This window comes from Mugil cephalus, chromosome 4 (assembly GCF_022458985.1).
Source record: "Mugil cephalus isolate CIBA_MC_2020 chromosome 4, CIBA_Mcephalus_1.1, whole genome shotgun sequence".
Classification (NCBI taxonomy): Eukaryota; Metazoa; Chordata; class Actinopteri; order Mugiliformes; family Mugilidae; genus Mugil; species Mugil cephalus.
Genome location: NC_061773.1, coordinates 13,474,515 through 13,491,725, shown reverse-complemented (window position 1 = coordinate 13,491,725; position 17,211 = coordinate 13,474,515). Strand labels below are relative to the sequence as shown.

The window sequence follows — 17,211 nt, the reverse complement described above, 5'->3', positions numbered from 1 at the left end:
GCTTTAATTTACATAACCGCTCGGCGCCAGGAGAAACAAGAGACGCAGTGTTCGGCGAAAGTCAACTGTGCCACAGATGACACTGTAGCAAGAGCATACATTTCCTGTTAGAAAGAGAAAAAAAAGCTTTATATTTAGAGAAACTCAGATGCATCAGATTGCTCTAGATGTTATCCAGAAGTGTGAAATGATGCTCGAATCAAAGCCCTGCCTTGTGGCGTGCCTATAGAGAGGAGACAGAACACACATGTAGATGCCACACAGAGAACCAAGGACAGGCAAAGAAAACGTACATTTCACTCAACTACACCACAATCTAATACTGAAAAAGCAAACACTAGTAATAAAACAACTCCGAAAAGCAGCTTCCTCGTCACTCACCCCGAAGATAAAGGTGTCATGGCCTTCAGCGTGTTGGGATTGCGAATCATCTTGTCAAGGTTGTTAACAATCTGGCTGAACTTGGGCCGGTTGTTGCGGTCCTTCTGCCAGCAGTCCAACATGAGCTGGTGGAGAGCGCTGGGACAGTCCATGGGTGGGGGCAGCCGGTAGTCCTGCTCGATGGCATTGATGACCTGCAGGGGGAGACAGAGATCTCTAAGGGTCGCTATGAGGCTCTACAAAGAGGAGGTCGATTGGTGGAGAGGAGATTCAGTGTGATCCAGTTTCGAATTAAGTACTAGGATAATATTGAGAGGAAATGTGCGTTTCCTGTACTAGGTTCTTACATTTATAATGCATTATTAGAGTGTTAGTAGCAGCAACTTTGGTGTTAATTAGATCAAGTTGTAGCTAGTTTTAGTGCACAGGTGCTTATTCAGTGAGTCAACTTCAAAAGCTCAAAAGACATTTTACTTTCATAAAATGTAAGACATTTAGATGTTTGCTGGATCTGCTAACATGAGTGCTCATATATATATATATATATATATATATATATATATATATATATATATATTTATTTATTTTAAACTGTCAAGGGTAAATTTTTGTTATCAACACTTACAAATCATTGATTTGCTATTTAATAATGTAGTTTGTTTCTTTAAAAGAAATTATGCAATGTAACTATAGCTACAGCTGAGAAATAAATACTGTGGAGTAAAACGTTTTACTGACATAGAGCATTACGTTGGTGTAATTTCCACCTCTGATATGACCCAGCATGGATAGCATCACCCCAGGTAACACTGATACAATGACTTTGATAATAATCACAAGCAAATCCTTACCACAATCATGTCAAATACGAATTAGAACACATGTGTATGTGTGGTGATTATGTGCACTACAGCCTAAGAGTCTGTCCGTCACTAAGTGATTAGCCTGCGAAAGCTAACAGGGGACTGGAGCCAATCCCATCTGGCACTGAGCTAGAAGCAGAAGGTCCACAATAACTCGCCCGCACACGAATACCTACAGCAAATTTTAATAACATGCATGTCTTTGGACTGTGGGAGGAAGTTGGAGCGTCCAGAGAAAATTCCTACAGGCAAGAGAGAACATGTAACTCTACACATAACAGCCCCAGCCAGCCAGCCAGCCAGCAAGCAGGTTCAAACCGATAACCTGTCACTGAGTCAAATCTATTAAAATTACAGTTAACGCATAAATATATAATAATGCATACAAATATACTGCATATTACGTACTGTGCGTAGGGTGCACATATCACCGCACTAAGAGCACAAACCAAGTTCTACTGACTTTACATTTCCACTTGCACCCTGCCACTTCATCTGTGGCCTTTACCGTGTATTTAAAGCTGCCTCTCCATAAAGACACCTTAAAGATATGTTTGACTGGGCCCGCTGATGTTGTTGGTCGAGAGAGCGCACAGAGGTGGTGCGCGGTTAACGGAGCGGAACAACCCGGAGGACACTTGTGACGAGGACGCACAATCCTCTGCTCATTATCGGGGCCCATTAAAGAAGCTCCATTCAGATCCAGATTAATCTCATTCATGAGACCTCCAAACGAGGACCCCGATGGAGCAGAAACACTATCTGGAGCTGCTAATAAGATAACCGTTGAGGTCCTCAGTCCCTCTTAGCACATTAGTGTTCTCACTTTCAATTTGAAACTATTTTCATTATCTCTCTCCCCATAATTTGCTCTCTCCTCTGCTACCCAGAGGGAGATAGGAAATGGAGGCTCCAGTCAAGAGCAGAAATTGTCCACTGAGCACTGCTGCGCATTTCAAATGATCTGATTATGTCTCTGCGGTGAGTGTGGGGGGATTTTCATATAAAACCCATGTGTGAAAGCTGCCGTTTAGCTAAGGGAAAGCAGACACAGTGATATAATGCATCTCTGAGGGATTTGTGCCCGTAACGAAACTCAGGAAGTCAAAAATGCGTGTGCAGTGAGGCCTCGTCTAGAAATGATCAAGGGGGAGGATCAGCAAGTATCCAAAGCTAATTTTAGAAAAGGCAAATTAAATACATACGTCTTGATTGGTCATGTCCCAGTAAGGCCTCTCTCCGTAGGACATGACTTCCCACATGACAATCCCGTAGCTCCACACATCACTAGCAGAGGTGAACTTCCTGTACTGGATGGCTTCAGGTGCAGTCCATCGGATAGGGATCTTCCCTCCCTGCGAACACAAAGGGCACAACCTCAGCGAGGGAAGCGAGACCGAAACCCGACCGTCACAGTGTCCTGGCTTTGGAAAGAGACACTGTTCACGGCAACAATACTGATGGTAATCCAAACTGGGAAGTGGATATAACAAAACCCCTGGGAGGAAAAAAGTGGTACATAAAATACTGTAGAGGGAGGAAGGGAAGAACAGGTGAAGGGGGCAATGTTTGACTTGATAGGGAGAGCAGGGTGGGGGCAGTGCGGTGTGGTGTGGTGTGGTGTGGTGTGCATGTCGGACCGACCTTCTTCTCAATCGCGGCAGCCCAGGCCGTATCCATAAAATATTTACTTTTATTATTTAAGAAAACCTTTTGACTAACACTGGTGAGCGCGCGCCTCATCTTTATCTCATGCGGGGAAGGTAAGACTTGACTCGTTTCATACCAGAGCGCTCGTGTAAGTAGGGTCCGACGTGTCGTCCTCCAGGAAGCGCGAGAGGCCGAAGTCCGAAACCTTGCACACGAGGTTGCTGTTGACCAGGATGTTCCGGGCAGCAAGGTCGCGGTGCACATAATTCATGTCGGCAAGGTACTTCATGCCAGAGGCGATGCCCCTCAGCATACCAACAAGCTGGATCACAGTGAACTGCCCATCGTTTTGCTGCAAAACAAATGCAAGATGAGCCATTACGAGCGAAATGTCAGGGCACAGGGACAAACTCCGACTTCAGCTTTCCGGAAAATGTGTTTGATGAAGGCTTGAATTTTTCATTTATTAATGACCTCGCAATGCCTTGAACTTTTCGCCAGTCTTTTTACAAAAATGTCTTTGTCAGTGTCCTAAATTACAGGATGGAAAAGAAGCCTAATTTGGATAAAATGTTAAAAAAAAACTGACTCTTCTAGACTTTATCTAAGCAATCCATGGTAGCAAATATTTATCATATCTAGTTGGAACCCAATCCTCACAGAGGATAACGAAGAGAAGTTACTCTTAAGTATTAGTTTCAGTGAAGGGCTCTGCAGGATACCAACAAAAGGTTTAGGTTGGGCTCAACTGGCCTGGGCAGGGCTAAGCTGGGCCTGGCTGCCTGTCTACAGCTGTTCCCCCCCTCGGTTTGGTGAGGGCTTTACCCCATGCTTGGGGAGTGTCTGGAGCACTCGTGCAGCTGTGCCTCCAACTGCGCACACCTGCACTCTCCCCACCACCCACCACGCCGCCCGGAAAACAGAGGATTCCAGGGAATGGAGCATGGGAGCTCGGGCCGGGTGTGGACAGACAGGAAGGCTAAGAGAGGGAATTGGAAGGGCAGGCGAGCGGGGCCCGGAGCCCAGCCGAATTCCACCAGCTCATTTCTCTTTCAAATGCTTTGCTGCTCATTAGCCGAGTGGGTGCTTCTTCTCACGTCAAGCTGCTCCTCCTCGTGTAGCACAGCAATTAGGTGGAATGCATTATTCATGAAACCTTTCTAACACTGCCACCTAATCTGAATGCTATGTTTGCATATTCTTTAATTGGAAAGATTCCTCCAAAGTCTTTGGGGTCAGGTCAGCTGGAGGAAATAGCAATGAAAGGTCTTTTGTGATATATAGGAAAGTAATATTTTACACCAAGCGCTGACTTTATTTCTCTTTTCTTTCTCAGCCCACAGTTGGTTGAAGCTCAGATCGATCTATTCCGGCTTTGCCCATCTGCACTAACACATTTTAACCCCCGCCCTTCCTCCCTCCCTCCTTCCCTCCCATCACATCAGAGAAGACACAATCCATGTTCAGAGGTTTTGACACTGTCAGCAATCGTTGTCATAAAAGTGTCACCATGAGGTGCTGCCGAGGCTACCCGTTGTTTTGAATACAGCGTGCTGTCAAATATGTTTAGCAAACATCTACATAAACACAAACACCCTTCACCACCAGATCAAATTCCAAAAAGAGCTGATGCTTTGAGTCTCAGAGGTCGGAGGCAGAATGCAAATGGGGACTCTGAACCGGGCCTGAACAGAGGGCTGACAGGAGCTCGCATGTCCGTTTCTGGAGGACTGTTTTGAAGTACTGTGTGTCTCCGTGGAGTGTGAAGCTTCGACTGAGGATGGTATTAAGCTGGTGGAAGTCGCGTAAAGACGCAGAGACTGCTTTCAGGGAGTTTAACAAATCTGGATAATTCTTCAGCTAGAGTCATTTATATGAAATCTAATGGATGTTGTAAGAAACTGTGACATTTTACTTCAAGAAAGGCATTGGCTGAAGTTGAGTTATAATCTGTATGGCACGTTGCATACATACAAAGTTCTTTTACTTAATTTCATATTAAACTATTGGATCATCAATCCATCCATCCATCCACCCACAATAAATGGATGAGGACAAGGCCTTGATGTATGACTCCACCCTCCGTGCATCAGAGGCCGTTTTCTCTTGCTAATTTAGTGATTAGGCTGGATGAAAGCGACACAAAATTATTTATATGAGCCTCAACGATTTATTTTTTTGCACTAACTTTCCAAGGCAGATGGTGAAGGGTTGTCTGACATCTAATCCCATAGCTAGCTTCAATTTAGACCATCTGACATCTCATTTTAAGTCTCGCAAAGTATCTGAATTATTTATGCGGGTCATAAATGAGAGGGGAGCGTGGCCGGCTCACTGCAATATCCTCCTCTGGTAAAGATTGCGAAAATTAAAAATCCAATGAACTTGTTGCGAGCGGTGCATATTTCTTGTCAGGGAGCAAGGGGAACAATATTGCGGTCCTATATGCATTAATAAACAGGTAGCAAAGAGGGAAACGGGAACGAGAAACGTCTCAGTCTTGGGTATAGTCTTGGACTCTATCCAGCATGAGCCTTTGTTGCGAAGTTTATTGTAAAGAAAATGTCAACTAAGGTTTAAACAGATGTTCTGTGTGTGATGAATGGAGCGTGGCAGACAAAGACACCTCTCAGTAACTCATAGTAGGCATCAACTAAACAGGACAGATTTTTAGAATAACATTTACTTGAAGCAAGACTATTGTGCATGAACGTATGAGCAATGTCGGGTCAACGTTCAGCAGTGAATAGTCTGTCCTAGTATATTTAAGCTGCAGTGTGAATAAGTGCTACTTACAGTATAAATACTTTGAAACCAACTGTAATTACGTGTTTTAAAAAACAAGAAGAGGTGATTTTTATCCATTTATCCAAGTAAATGTACTCAGGCGTAGGTAATTAATGTTGATTCTGAGAGTTGGCATAACGTGAAAAATGCTTTCCGGTGAATAATGTGCTGTTTGCATAGTAGGGGTGATCGCCTCTTGTCAGTTTTTCGACAGGAAGTTAGCAGGTAGCTTGGTAGTCATCTAGCGTAGCTGACTGTTGGACAGAGTTGGTAGAATCTCTCATTATGCTAAGATCATCATATCAATTTCCAGGCTTGTCACAAAAAAAGCCCTGAATGGAGACCTTCAAGCCTCAAAGCAGTGAAGCAGCTCATCCTGTCAGTTTGCAAAGCTAACGTTGCAGCTACTGTGTGGCGCGTTCAGCATGACTCATCAGCAGTTTGTCATTATCACCATATGTCTGACAAAAGTTTTGTAACCAAACTGTTTGCAATAAATACAAATTACGTCTAATTTTAAGACTATGAAAGGCACAAATAAGTAAAATAATTTAAATAGACCTGCATTTACAGACATAAATAACAGAAAAATATCAGGTTGCTCACTCTGAGGAAGGAGTCCAGAGATCCATTCTCCATGAATTCAGTGATGATCATGACAGGGCTGCTCTTGGTGACCACGCCTTCCAGGTGGATGACGTTCGGATGGTCAAACTGGCCCATGATGCTGGCCTCGCTCAGAAAGTCCCGTCTCTGCTTTTCTGTGTAGCCCGACTTCAGAGTCTTTATGGCCACGAACATCTCCCTTTTACCTGGGAGCCTTAGGTTGCCGCTGCACACTTCACCAAACTCTCCTGTAAAGGGGTTACACGGAAAAAAAAAATGACATGGGATAAAAAGCAATAGTCGTACAAAACTCCGATATGAGCAACTAAAAGTAAGCAGCTTTCCAGCATGTAGCTCTATTTAGAAATCAGCTAACAACATGCTGTATTCCACCCACGTTTCTCTCACATTTTTCCATTACCTGCACCAATGACCTGTTCAATCTTCACACAGGATATATCAATCTCCTTGGCAAACTCCCGCACGGCCTCGTTGGGGTCCTCATATGTGAACGGATCAATATAAATCTTCATTCCTGGAGTCACTTGGAAAAAGGAAAGAAACTCTATAATATTTGATTCTGGTGACCATGCTTACAGTCGTGTGGGTTTGACCTTGCATTCACACATTGCGATGCGATTACGTGATTTGTTATAAGACGTTCAGGTGCTGGAAGGTTAAAAGATGAAGGAGGTTGTGCAGTTGCAAAACGGTGTGTATGGCTATCCGGCCAGCAAAGACGTGGTACCTCCAGTTCTCTTAGCTGTGATGAGGTGGGTTAATATATATATATGTGTGTGTATATATATATGTATATATATATATATATATCATCTCTTGTGAGTCACAGTGCCATTAACACTCAGGAGAGGAACCTGGACCCTATATCAGCATCGCTCAGCTCCACTCCTAGAAATAAATTGGCTATCCTAAGCCCTGATGGCAGGTAAATTGGCTTAAGGTGCCCTTTAAGTGTTCAGGGACTTAAGTGTCCTGAGTTTTAAATCCGATTATTCAGCTCAGACCTCCACATCAGGCCTGAGGCCATTTGAATGGATACTGAACTCGGGCCTGTGCTGATGTAGAGCTAGAAGGGCATGCATGCTTTCCCAAAAACCTGGCACTCTCCGCCGAAGAAACATGCTGCAGAGATGAACAGATGGAGAGGATCCGACCAGGCAAAACACCCCCCATTACTAAACCCTACAATCTCTTCCCAAGCTGAAGCACTGTTCAACAGACCACCTTCCTGCGATGGCAAAGACCACCACAAACAAGGGCAGAAGCCCGAACTGTGGCTGGTGCGAGGACAGAATGCGCACAAGAAACATTGGCTTCTGATGTTAATAGCTGTGAAATAAATGAGACTTTTACTGGCACGCTTCTCACTGAATCACAAGCCGGATTGGATTCTATTCGGAAAGCCATTACCTCGAGAGCGGAATTGAGAAAAAAAGGAGGAACCACAGTGATAATTATACGATCAAACAAACAAATTAAGACGGGGTCATGAAGTTTAGATGGAAATAAATTTGCGGTTTTCAAATCAGGTGGGAGGAAGACGGCTTTAATATCTTAGGTGGGAAATGAATTTGCGGCTCTTCGCTCTCACAGATTTATCTCTGCATTGCTGTCATTTAAGCTCGGCGCTACTGTACCGCATGAGAAAAAGAAAATCATTGAGTAACTCCTTTCATTCACCAAACCCTTTGAATTTTTCAACAATGGCAAACGACTCATGTGCATTAGCATGTTAATGGCCTTAACGCGAGTGAAGACTGACCTATTTCCAGTACAATGGATTTAGTTAACTATGAAATGTGATGCACAGAACACACACTTCAGCACTGGGTTTGATGTGGTTAAATCTGGGATACTAGTGAGCAAAAGCAAACAACAGGCGAGATTACCCGTAAGGGGAGGGATTTGGGGATGGGAGGGGGGTAACATAAAGCGGTGTTGTGCAGGGCCGAAGCCAAGGACACCAGCATGCAAGGTGGTAGCCATGGAGACAGGTGTGTGAGGCAGCGGAGGGCTGAATGATAGCCATGGAGATGACTGTGTGACACGGTAGCCATGGAGACAGGTGTGTCTGGTGCTGAAGGAGGAACCGAACACAGAGGAGTGGTGGTTTACTCACTGTGGCCGCTGGTGTAGTGCTGCAGCTTGTCTGTGTATTCTGAATCAGCCCTGTCAAAGCCACGCCTCCTGGGGGGAAAGACAAAGAACTCTAGCACTGGTTCAAAGATAAGGAGCGGAGAGCGGCACAGACACCGATCGAACACCCCCAGGGCTACCTGTGCTGAAGATACACCAACTGTGCCAAGACTCGATAGGTGGAGAAACACTATTTTTGTGCTGCATTGAAAAAAAAAAAAAAAGGTAGCCGGCACTGCAGTCATACTCATACGCGATATCCTGTGGACACATGATGTGCAGCCTCAAAATCGCCACCTTGTCTTTTTCTTTCTGTACATTTCTAAATACTGGGTATTCGCATATATTTTTTTCTTCATTAAAGTAGAGTGTGATGCATGATGCACAACAGAGAGACTGCAAAAGAGACTATGAGGGAGTGCATGATTAAGAGTTTACAACTGGACAAGGCAACAGTCTCTAAGGCAGAATTCCTTCACCTGCACCTTAAATTTAATATATTAATATTATATGGATTTTTTAAAAAAAGAGATTCTAGAACAAGTTTTAGCATTGAACTTAATTGCTTTAGTCTGCCATAAAATGAGTGCAAGAGCCACTGAACGACTGACTACATGACTGATAAAAAAAAAAAGAAGGAAAAAAAAAAGAAGCTGTGTCACAGAAATTCAGCCCATACATTCTTCCACTCTCGTGTCAATCAAAACAATATACCGACAATCTATACCTTCTGTACGAGGGACCCTACTGGGAGGTGAAACTCTAACCTCATAAACGCTTGGTACCCATTGAGCAGGAGCATCTGCAGCACTTTTATTTCAGAGTTGCTGACTTTTATATATCATATCTGCCTCTGAGAGACTGGGATTTATTAAGGATTAATATATCCGACCCAAGATGTTTGCGTCTGTAGATCTCGTATTTATGAAGCCCACAGACCTCATGTAACTTTATTTAATAAAAACACAACAACCGAAAAAAAGGTAGCTCTGGTTCAGATGTTTATATAAGACTTGCGACAGGACTGACTCACCGGTTACAGACGATTACGATGACAACCACAGCAATGAGGAAGACCAACCCGGCAGCCGCCGAGCCAATGATGAGAGGCAGCTTCTCCTGAATGCTGGTGTTGTACTCCTCTGTTAAAAGGAGGGAAACACGTAGATCAGCACACTGGCGCGCACGGAGAAACGCGCACGCGCAGAGTCACACGGTGAAACATATGGACGAGCATCTGAGCCACTGCATATGGAGGGAGCAATGGGTGACAGACAGACATACGGCTGGGTGAACCAATGAGCATCTTGGCATCGTTGGCCGCACGGACCATTTTCCAAAGCACACACTGAAATGTGTGCTCAGATGCCGCAGATATGGACAAATCATCTGGCAGAATGCGTGTGAAGTGAGGAGAGAGAGCATGTTTGGGTGAGACCCAGACCGATCAGGCAGCCAAGAATTGGGAGAGCAGCTACTGAATGGGGCGCACGGAGACGGAGCCAGATTCTCCTCGAGTGCCACAAATAACCCGCGCAAGTCGACAATTTTAGCCACACAAACGGGTTAGTGGACTTCTCTAGGGCCTTACACGCCTCTGTAAATAAGAAATAAAAGCGCATTGCATGTGACAGACTTGACATTTCATACAATTATAGTACAGTGTAATGTTAGCTTTGAACACATTTAATTAGAGCGGCTTGAGTGTTAGCTAAATACTTGTAAAAAAGTAAAAAGGTTCATCAAGAAAAGAACATCGTAGATCCACTGGGTGCAAGTGACTCTGTGTTCTGATGAAATCTGGTGGATTATTGCTGATAACTGCTGGTTTCATAATGTCTCTCGAATTCTTTTCTTTCTTGTAAGTACAGCAGGCATGAAAGGGGAAAAAAATAATGTTCTGAAAAATGAATTTAAAAATCTGAAAACGTCCTTTCCTTGGAGGTCTTCATTTTGTGCACGTTTCCCCTCACTTGGGATTACGGTAAGAATCTTCAAATATGTACTCAAAGCAAAAGTGCATGGTTCACTTTTAACTATATTTGTAAGGGTCGCCTCCCTAATGAAACACATTTTATTTCAGTGAAAAAGATGTGAGGTTGATGTATCAGTTTAAAGTAAATTTATAGTTGATTGTGTGATATAGCTTCAGAACTGTGCCATGATATGGCTGATATAGCATTTAATAAATATTTTTTATTCTATACTATACTATGCAATCTAGTTGTTAATGTCTACAGCTGCACCCTACTGAATACCCATATGAATATTGGTGTTCACGGTTTACACATATTTTAGGGTGTGTTTTTGGGTTTGGTGTTACCTACATCCCAAAATATTTTATCTTTTATGGAACAGATGGTTCATTAATGTCTCCCCACATTTCTATTCTTTTTCAACTCTGAAGAAGACGTGGAATTAATCTTAAGGTTCAGCTTCTAAATAATACAAAGCAAAATGTGCTTTCTTGAAAACTGATTTTCAGAATGTGCAAAAAATCAGTCCAGAAATGGAATTTATATTGTTGATCCATTTTGTTATTTTCCAAAAGAGATTTATTTTTATTTTCTGATCATATTTCCCTGTCCATTCTGTCCCTGTTAAATCACCTCGGAAAATTTCCAAAGCTGTGCTCATCACAAACCTGCATTCTTTCCTTTCAGCTACACTCATGAGGATATTCTTGCAGCACAAAACACTTTGCCGAGTGTAAAATTGAAACCAGTGAGCTTTAAATATCCTGAGTTTACTGTATATTTATAGTTGCATCAGTTTGAAACAGCCTCTGCGCTGGGATCTGTGTCTGTGTGTCTGTGTGTGTGTGTGTGGCAGCATCGAGGATGTTTGTGAGTTGAGTTCAGACTAATGATGGCCCCAACTATTGCAGTCTGAAGGAAATGAGATGCTGAGAGGGGAAAACCCACGGCTTGGCTCTAATATTAACCCACTTGACTGATGTTTACTTAATGTTCCTTCTTCTCCCAGTTGTGTCACGGACAAGATAAGACAGCCTCAGCCTCCCACTTGACCTATACTCGTAAAGAAAACTCCCAGTTTTGTCTCATCCTCTGAATGAGGGGAATTTGTGTAATGCTTACATGGAATAAATCTCGAGTGATAAAAATGAATAACTGAATTATTATACGAACACTGCGTTCGTACGTTTGCGATGCTGATGAATAAGAAAAACATTTCAAGTTTGGTTGTAGAGTATTTGTTTGCTCCGCGGCATGCTTCCCTCTCATTCCTGCAGCTGTCTGAATCCATACCATAAAGCATGGTGTGTCGATGGGCCATTCATGAGAGGTGATAACAACCCTGCGTGCTCTGTTGAACATTGGCTGAATTCTCACCCTCAGTCATGGTCTGGAAGTACAGTTTGCCACTGTAGCGTCCAAACCCAGCCACGGTGCGGGCCCGGACCTGGAACACGTAGATGCTCCCTGGCTTCAGTCCACGGATGACCACGGTGTTGGTCTGGCTCCTGATGGTCGAGGAGTTATATTCAGATTGGTCCTGGAAGGAGAAAAACGCCATGTTGACTCCGGGAATATTAGCAATAATTACCGTCGGGTTACAAAGGCTAGCAATTATAAAATGCCACATGAATAAATTACATGTTATTTTAAAAGTTCTGCATTCCTGCACCCAGCGCTCACAAAACCCCAAAGGAATTCAAAGAAGAGTTCTTGATCTCGTCCTTCCTGTGACAAGATCAAGAACTGTACCTGAAGTATTTGGAGTCGAGGCCGCGTTACACTCGTGACATGTCTACATTTATTTTACAAACATTCCAAAGAACTAATGTGAACAGTTTTCTACCACAACTGCAAAGCGTAATTTGCGGTAAATCAGCGTGATTGAAAGTGGCAAACATTCGGCGGCTGCAGTTAAGAAGGTAGATTTTGTGGCAGTTTCAGGTCAGGCGGCTTCTCTGAGCTGTGCCTTCTGATGATCAGAGCTGTATTTCACTGCCATACCCCCCCTCTCCCGAACGCTGACAGGTTCGAGAGCGCAGACTGAGACTCTTTTAGCTGCTCCCATCAACACACTGCTCGACGCACACTTCTGAGCCACAGCGGGGGCCAGGACAATTGTTTTGACAGCTCTCCGCGGCAGTGTCAGAGAAGGGAATTATACTCCGAAGTGGAACGGCTCAGCGCGCAGACGAAAGCTCGACAAACGCTCGACAAACGCCGCGTCGTACACGCGCGCGTTTGCGTCCGTACGCCCGCGGACGGCTTCATTAATCGCTGCTGAATCAACGCGCATTTGGATCTGCAAGTGTTCTTGTGAGAAAGTATGCTGATGCGGAGGAGCTCGCTTCTTAAAGACTATTTTTAACAGCAGGCAGTGTACCATTGTTGTAACCACAAGTCTCTGTGCATCAATCCCCAGTGGCCCTACTGCAGGGCTGAGCGTGGTTTCCTTTTCCCAGTGACTGACCGTGATTATAATTGAAAGAGAATGAGCATAAGTCCAATGCTCAGAAGCTCTGTCTACATGCCTCCTAGGATCTGCAGTTATGCAAACGAACTTGAGGAAAAATTCTGAATCTAAATGTACGACGCACAAAGGAGACGGTTTTGACCATTAGAGCATGCATTTATTTAGGAGAAGAGAAAGCAGAACTAATGTTTATATGGACCAGCGAGGAACAGCGTTTCCCTGTCCTGAAACTAACTGTACCTTTTCATAGTACTGCAGTTCGTAGTCCAGGATGACTCCATTAGGCTGGTCTGGCTGGGACCAGGAGAGGGTGATGCTGTCCACGGTACGGCTGACCTGGTGCATTATAGACACAGTGGACGGGGCTGCGAAGAGAAGAGACAACACGGCACAGTTTGTTAATTAACTATGAAGCAAATCAATCACCCCCCAACTTCACAGTCATGCTGCGAGAATTTAACAGCATCTTTAATCTCACTCTGCGAACACTTGGTTCCGCAAAAGTGTGAGGCCATAAATTCATCTGCATGATATACTGCAGTCTCCTGTTAAGAGTTTCCCAGCTAGGCATGCATTGCAATTTGGCAAGTCACAACACTGGCTTGAACCGCACAAGCGGCCTCACGGGACTTCCCAGCATCATCTGTGACTTTCATGGGACTAATTTACACTTGTCACAGTGTTGATAACAGACAGCCCTCTGCAAATAAATCATTTTAAAATCACCAGACCACCGTGTACTACACGAAGGAAGCACGTGTTGTCAGTCAAATAAACGAAATGAGGAGCGCAAACCACAAGAGTCGCAAAAACACTTTGTTCCTGTCCCTATTATTTTATTTAGCTTATTTCATTATGGATGACAAAAATAAAGGCAGATTGCAGTGCTTTAAAACAACACAAGCACAACGTTGCTCTGCAGCTGTTGACTGACCAAATCTCAAACAGATTTTTAAAGCAAGTTAATTGCAATGTTAATTAAGCCTTTGCTGTCACCCTTTAAGAGATGCCAGTAGTATATAGTATAGTATAAAACCTAATGGCCTATGATCACTGTTTCACTGTATATACTACACCCGTCATACATGTCAAATCAATATAAAACATGATTATTTTTGAGAAAAATAATCAGTTGTAATGAATTTTACAATAAATAAGAAAAGCAACATATTTTCAAGTAACTCGAGCAATAGTATTTATTTATTTTTTTACGTCATTACACGATCTCATTCACATATTTTCAAGCAATCGTGAAACTAAGCAGTGGAACGATATCATCATGGGTGGTCCTATAGTCTTACAGAGCCTGGCGACCTAAGATTTTGTCGGGTCAGAGGGGAGCGTGATCAACTGAAGTTGTCCAACAACCATTATGATTAGTTCAGGGTGCTGCGGGTCAGTGTAAAGCTAAGAGAAGCAGGAGATAAAAAGCTCCATCTGGGGAGCTTGGCAAGGCCTGCAGGCCCCTATGTCTTATCCTCTGTGCGTGTTTGAAAGGGTTGGGTGGGTTGAGGTGTCAGAGAAGGAGGGGGGCAAGATTTACGGACACCAGGCCCCCGCAATCATCCCCTACAGGCCCGTGCTGCACACACACACACACACACACACACACACACACCCTCGACCAGGAACACAGTGGCTCCCCCGAGTCCCAGCAATAAAGTTGGAAGTCTCTCCACCGGCACGCGTTCCCTATGGAAAATTCACTGACTGGAAAACTACAACTACCACGCCTCTTTAATCTCAGACTCTAAGGATGCATGTGTGTGGTTTTTACATGAAAGCAATTTATCTGCAGCCCATGTAAAAAAAAAAAGAAAAGAAAAACACTTATAAGTTAGACAAATCATGGGAGAGGATAGAGCGGTTAACAGTTACTGAGAGCCAGTGATAAGAAGTCCAATTTATAACCTTATTCCTTCTCATCAGCTAATCAGCCGAGGCCTACATGTCCTTTGATCAAAACAGAAGCATCAATCTGATGCAACAAATTATGTTGTCTCATATAAACAGCCATGGTCAAGTGGCTGAGTAAGTCGTCTTGTGCTGCTGCCAGAGGATAATAAATTGAGGCTCTGTATTTCATCTCGGCAAAGCACTTAGACCACGATGGCCTGTGGCTCTGCAATGCACGTACATCATGCCCCTAATCTGGAGCTGGAGGTACAGTGGTGTATACAGTAACCAGTCAGGATGGCAGTCTCGGGGATCTCTCGCATCTCACAGTACTGACCAGTTTGTTTGCAGTCACAAGACGACAGCCTAATAAGGCAAACTGTTTCTCTAAGGGGAGCTCACGAGTATCCCATTACGGATGTACATATATTCAGGACCGCCACATGGCCTTTTCCTGCATAGCATTTCCATTAAACACACGGACCAGCCATGCCTAGTAACCTGATACAAGGCCGGAGAAACAAAGGCAGCTCATGTATTCATGTACGGAGGATGGACACATGCCAACATGAAAAGCTGTTGCAGGAGAACACTGTGGTTTTCTTCTATTAAAGGGCAACTTCCAGACAGTCAGAGTGGCAGTCGCGGTGTCTGGAATCAAGAAACTGATAAGGGGTGGTGAAACTGAAGAAAAACAAAACAAAAAAAACAACAACTGGGATTAAATTAAAAGAAGACATGAGTGTTTGAGGTATGAGCATCAAGTGTCGAAATGTTAGGCTCGCGGAGTAATGCGAACGCGTTTGAAAGATGAATCCAGCTGTGCATTTCAAGTCAGTTCAGTAGACACATTTCAAGCTAGGCTGACATTCCACCAATTGACTGTGGAATGCAGCGGTACGCCGAGTCAACGTTTCATTGCTGTGAGGCCTACAGCACTGATCCACATATGAAAAGCATTTCCATGCATGTAATTTATGTACTCCAAATCTACAAGTCCCCATTGTACTCCAAATCTTCAAGTGTACCTAGCATTCTTTTTTTCCACAACTTAATCTATAATTTGCAGGGTTGAGTAAATACTTGGTTTCCATTGTGTCAACATAAGTCGCCGAGTTATGCCACTAAATACATGCTCTGGTTGTTCCAAGCCGTTCTCTTTGTTGTTACAATAATTATTTTTAAGTCGTGTAGATTGTACCCCATTAAAGACAATTATAAATTAAAAACAAATATGTGAGAACTAGCCGACTCTTCGGCAAGCGAGATCAAGTCCTTCAAAGTGGGCGGGCTGCACTTTCACTGGATTCTTTATTTATAGGTTTTGCCAATGAATGCTCTATTCATGTTCCTAAAACTAATGAAGCAGTTATAATGACAAAGACATGGATTGTAAGTTTATATAATTAAATTAGATGGCTGAATAGGAAAGATTAATGGCGGAGACTAACTGGGGTATTTTATTGGTTTCCCATATACCACAGAGCAGCGAGGGTGCAGACAGAGGAGCACTAGCCGATATAAGCTAGGTTTATAATCCTGCCCGAGTTTAAAATCAGGCTGCGTCAAACACACGCTTAAGAAACTTAACAGATGTTCCCCTCGCTAAAACATTAAACTTAAGGGGTTTAAAATGATAGCACAACAGACGCTACAGGATGTGATTCAAACTACCCTGCCCGGTCACTAGACCACCGAATGCACCGCGCCATGTGATCTCACGGGGGAAACTGATGTTATCAAAATAGACACTGCGCCGCAAAAACTTGCTATACATCTAAAGATCCACTCCGGTCTGGCAGCTGGCAGTAATCCACACGCAAGCTGTCTTGCCAAACCAAAAGAGGATGAAAACTTTATTTGTTGTTTGTGAGGCGGGGGGGAAAAAACACTAAGCAGAAGGCTAAATGAGTGCGGATGATTTGGCGAGACGTCGTCAACATAGGAAAACTACAGCCAGCGTTAGCTTCAAAGGCTACTGTCGACTACCGTTGCTTGACAGACATGCCGGCTGCTCTGTGTCCCCGTACGCACGTCCGTCTCTTTTTATTATTGTGAAAGTAATGATGTAATCATGCAGGCTTTAAATAAATATCAAACATGTCTGACCCTAACCTTGGGAGGTTTAACAGCAGATCTGTAAGCACCTCACTTTACCAGATAATCTGGTCCGATAGTAGGAGTGCGGTCGGGGATAAATCGTCGTGCACTGAGCCTTGCATAAGCCACAAGAATGTTTCTTTTATTCCAGACCGGAAGCATGAAGTAGAGTGATTATTTATTTTGTAGGAGTAAATTTTTACACAATTTCAGTTACGTACAGACTGTGTTGTAAACATATATATATGTTTTTTTTTTATCTCAAATATACCAAAGCGTGCAAATAGCCCAGCGACAGTAAGAGAAACAATCAAATCCAATA

The 17,211-nt window shown here is 43.6% G+C and overlaps 1 protein-coding gene across 4 annotated transcripts in view; it reads right to left on the bottom strand.

The window, feature by feature from the left end:
- The window catches only part of ephb2b (eph receptor B2b), a 117,864-nt gene that overhangs the window by 6,550 nt on the left and 94,103 nt on the right, over positions 1–17,211 (bottom strand). The window contains exons 6-14 of one of the 4 annotated variants that reach the window (XM_047582814.1): positions 13,134–13,258; positions 11,798–11,960; positions 9,478–9,586; positions 8,428–8,495; positions 6,709–6,831; positions 6,288–6,535; positions 3,031–3,246; positions 2,450–2,599; positions 382–575 (exon numbers count right to left, since the gene is read on the bottom strand). In XM_047582814.1, the coding sequence (XP_047438770.1) occupies positions 382–575; positions 2,450–2,599; positions 3,031–3,246; positions 6,288–6,535; positions 6,709–6,831; positions 8,428–8,495; positions 9,478–9,586; positions 11,798–11,960; positions 13,134–13,258 (1,396 nt within the window). The remainder of the gene's footprint in view (positions 1–381; positions 576–2,449; positions 2,600–3,030; positions 3,247–6,287; positions 6,536–6,708; positions 6,832–8,427; positions 8,496–9,477; positions 9,587–11,797; positions 11,961–13,133; positions 13,259–17,211) is intronic. The other 3 variants (XM_047582816.1, XM_047582815.1, XM_047582817.1) reach the window with 3 other exon arrangements.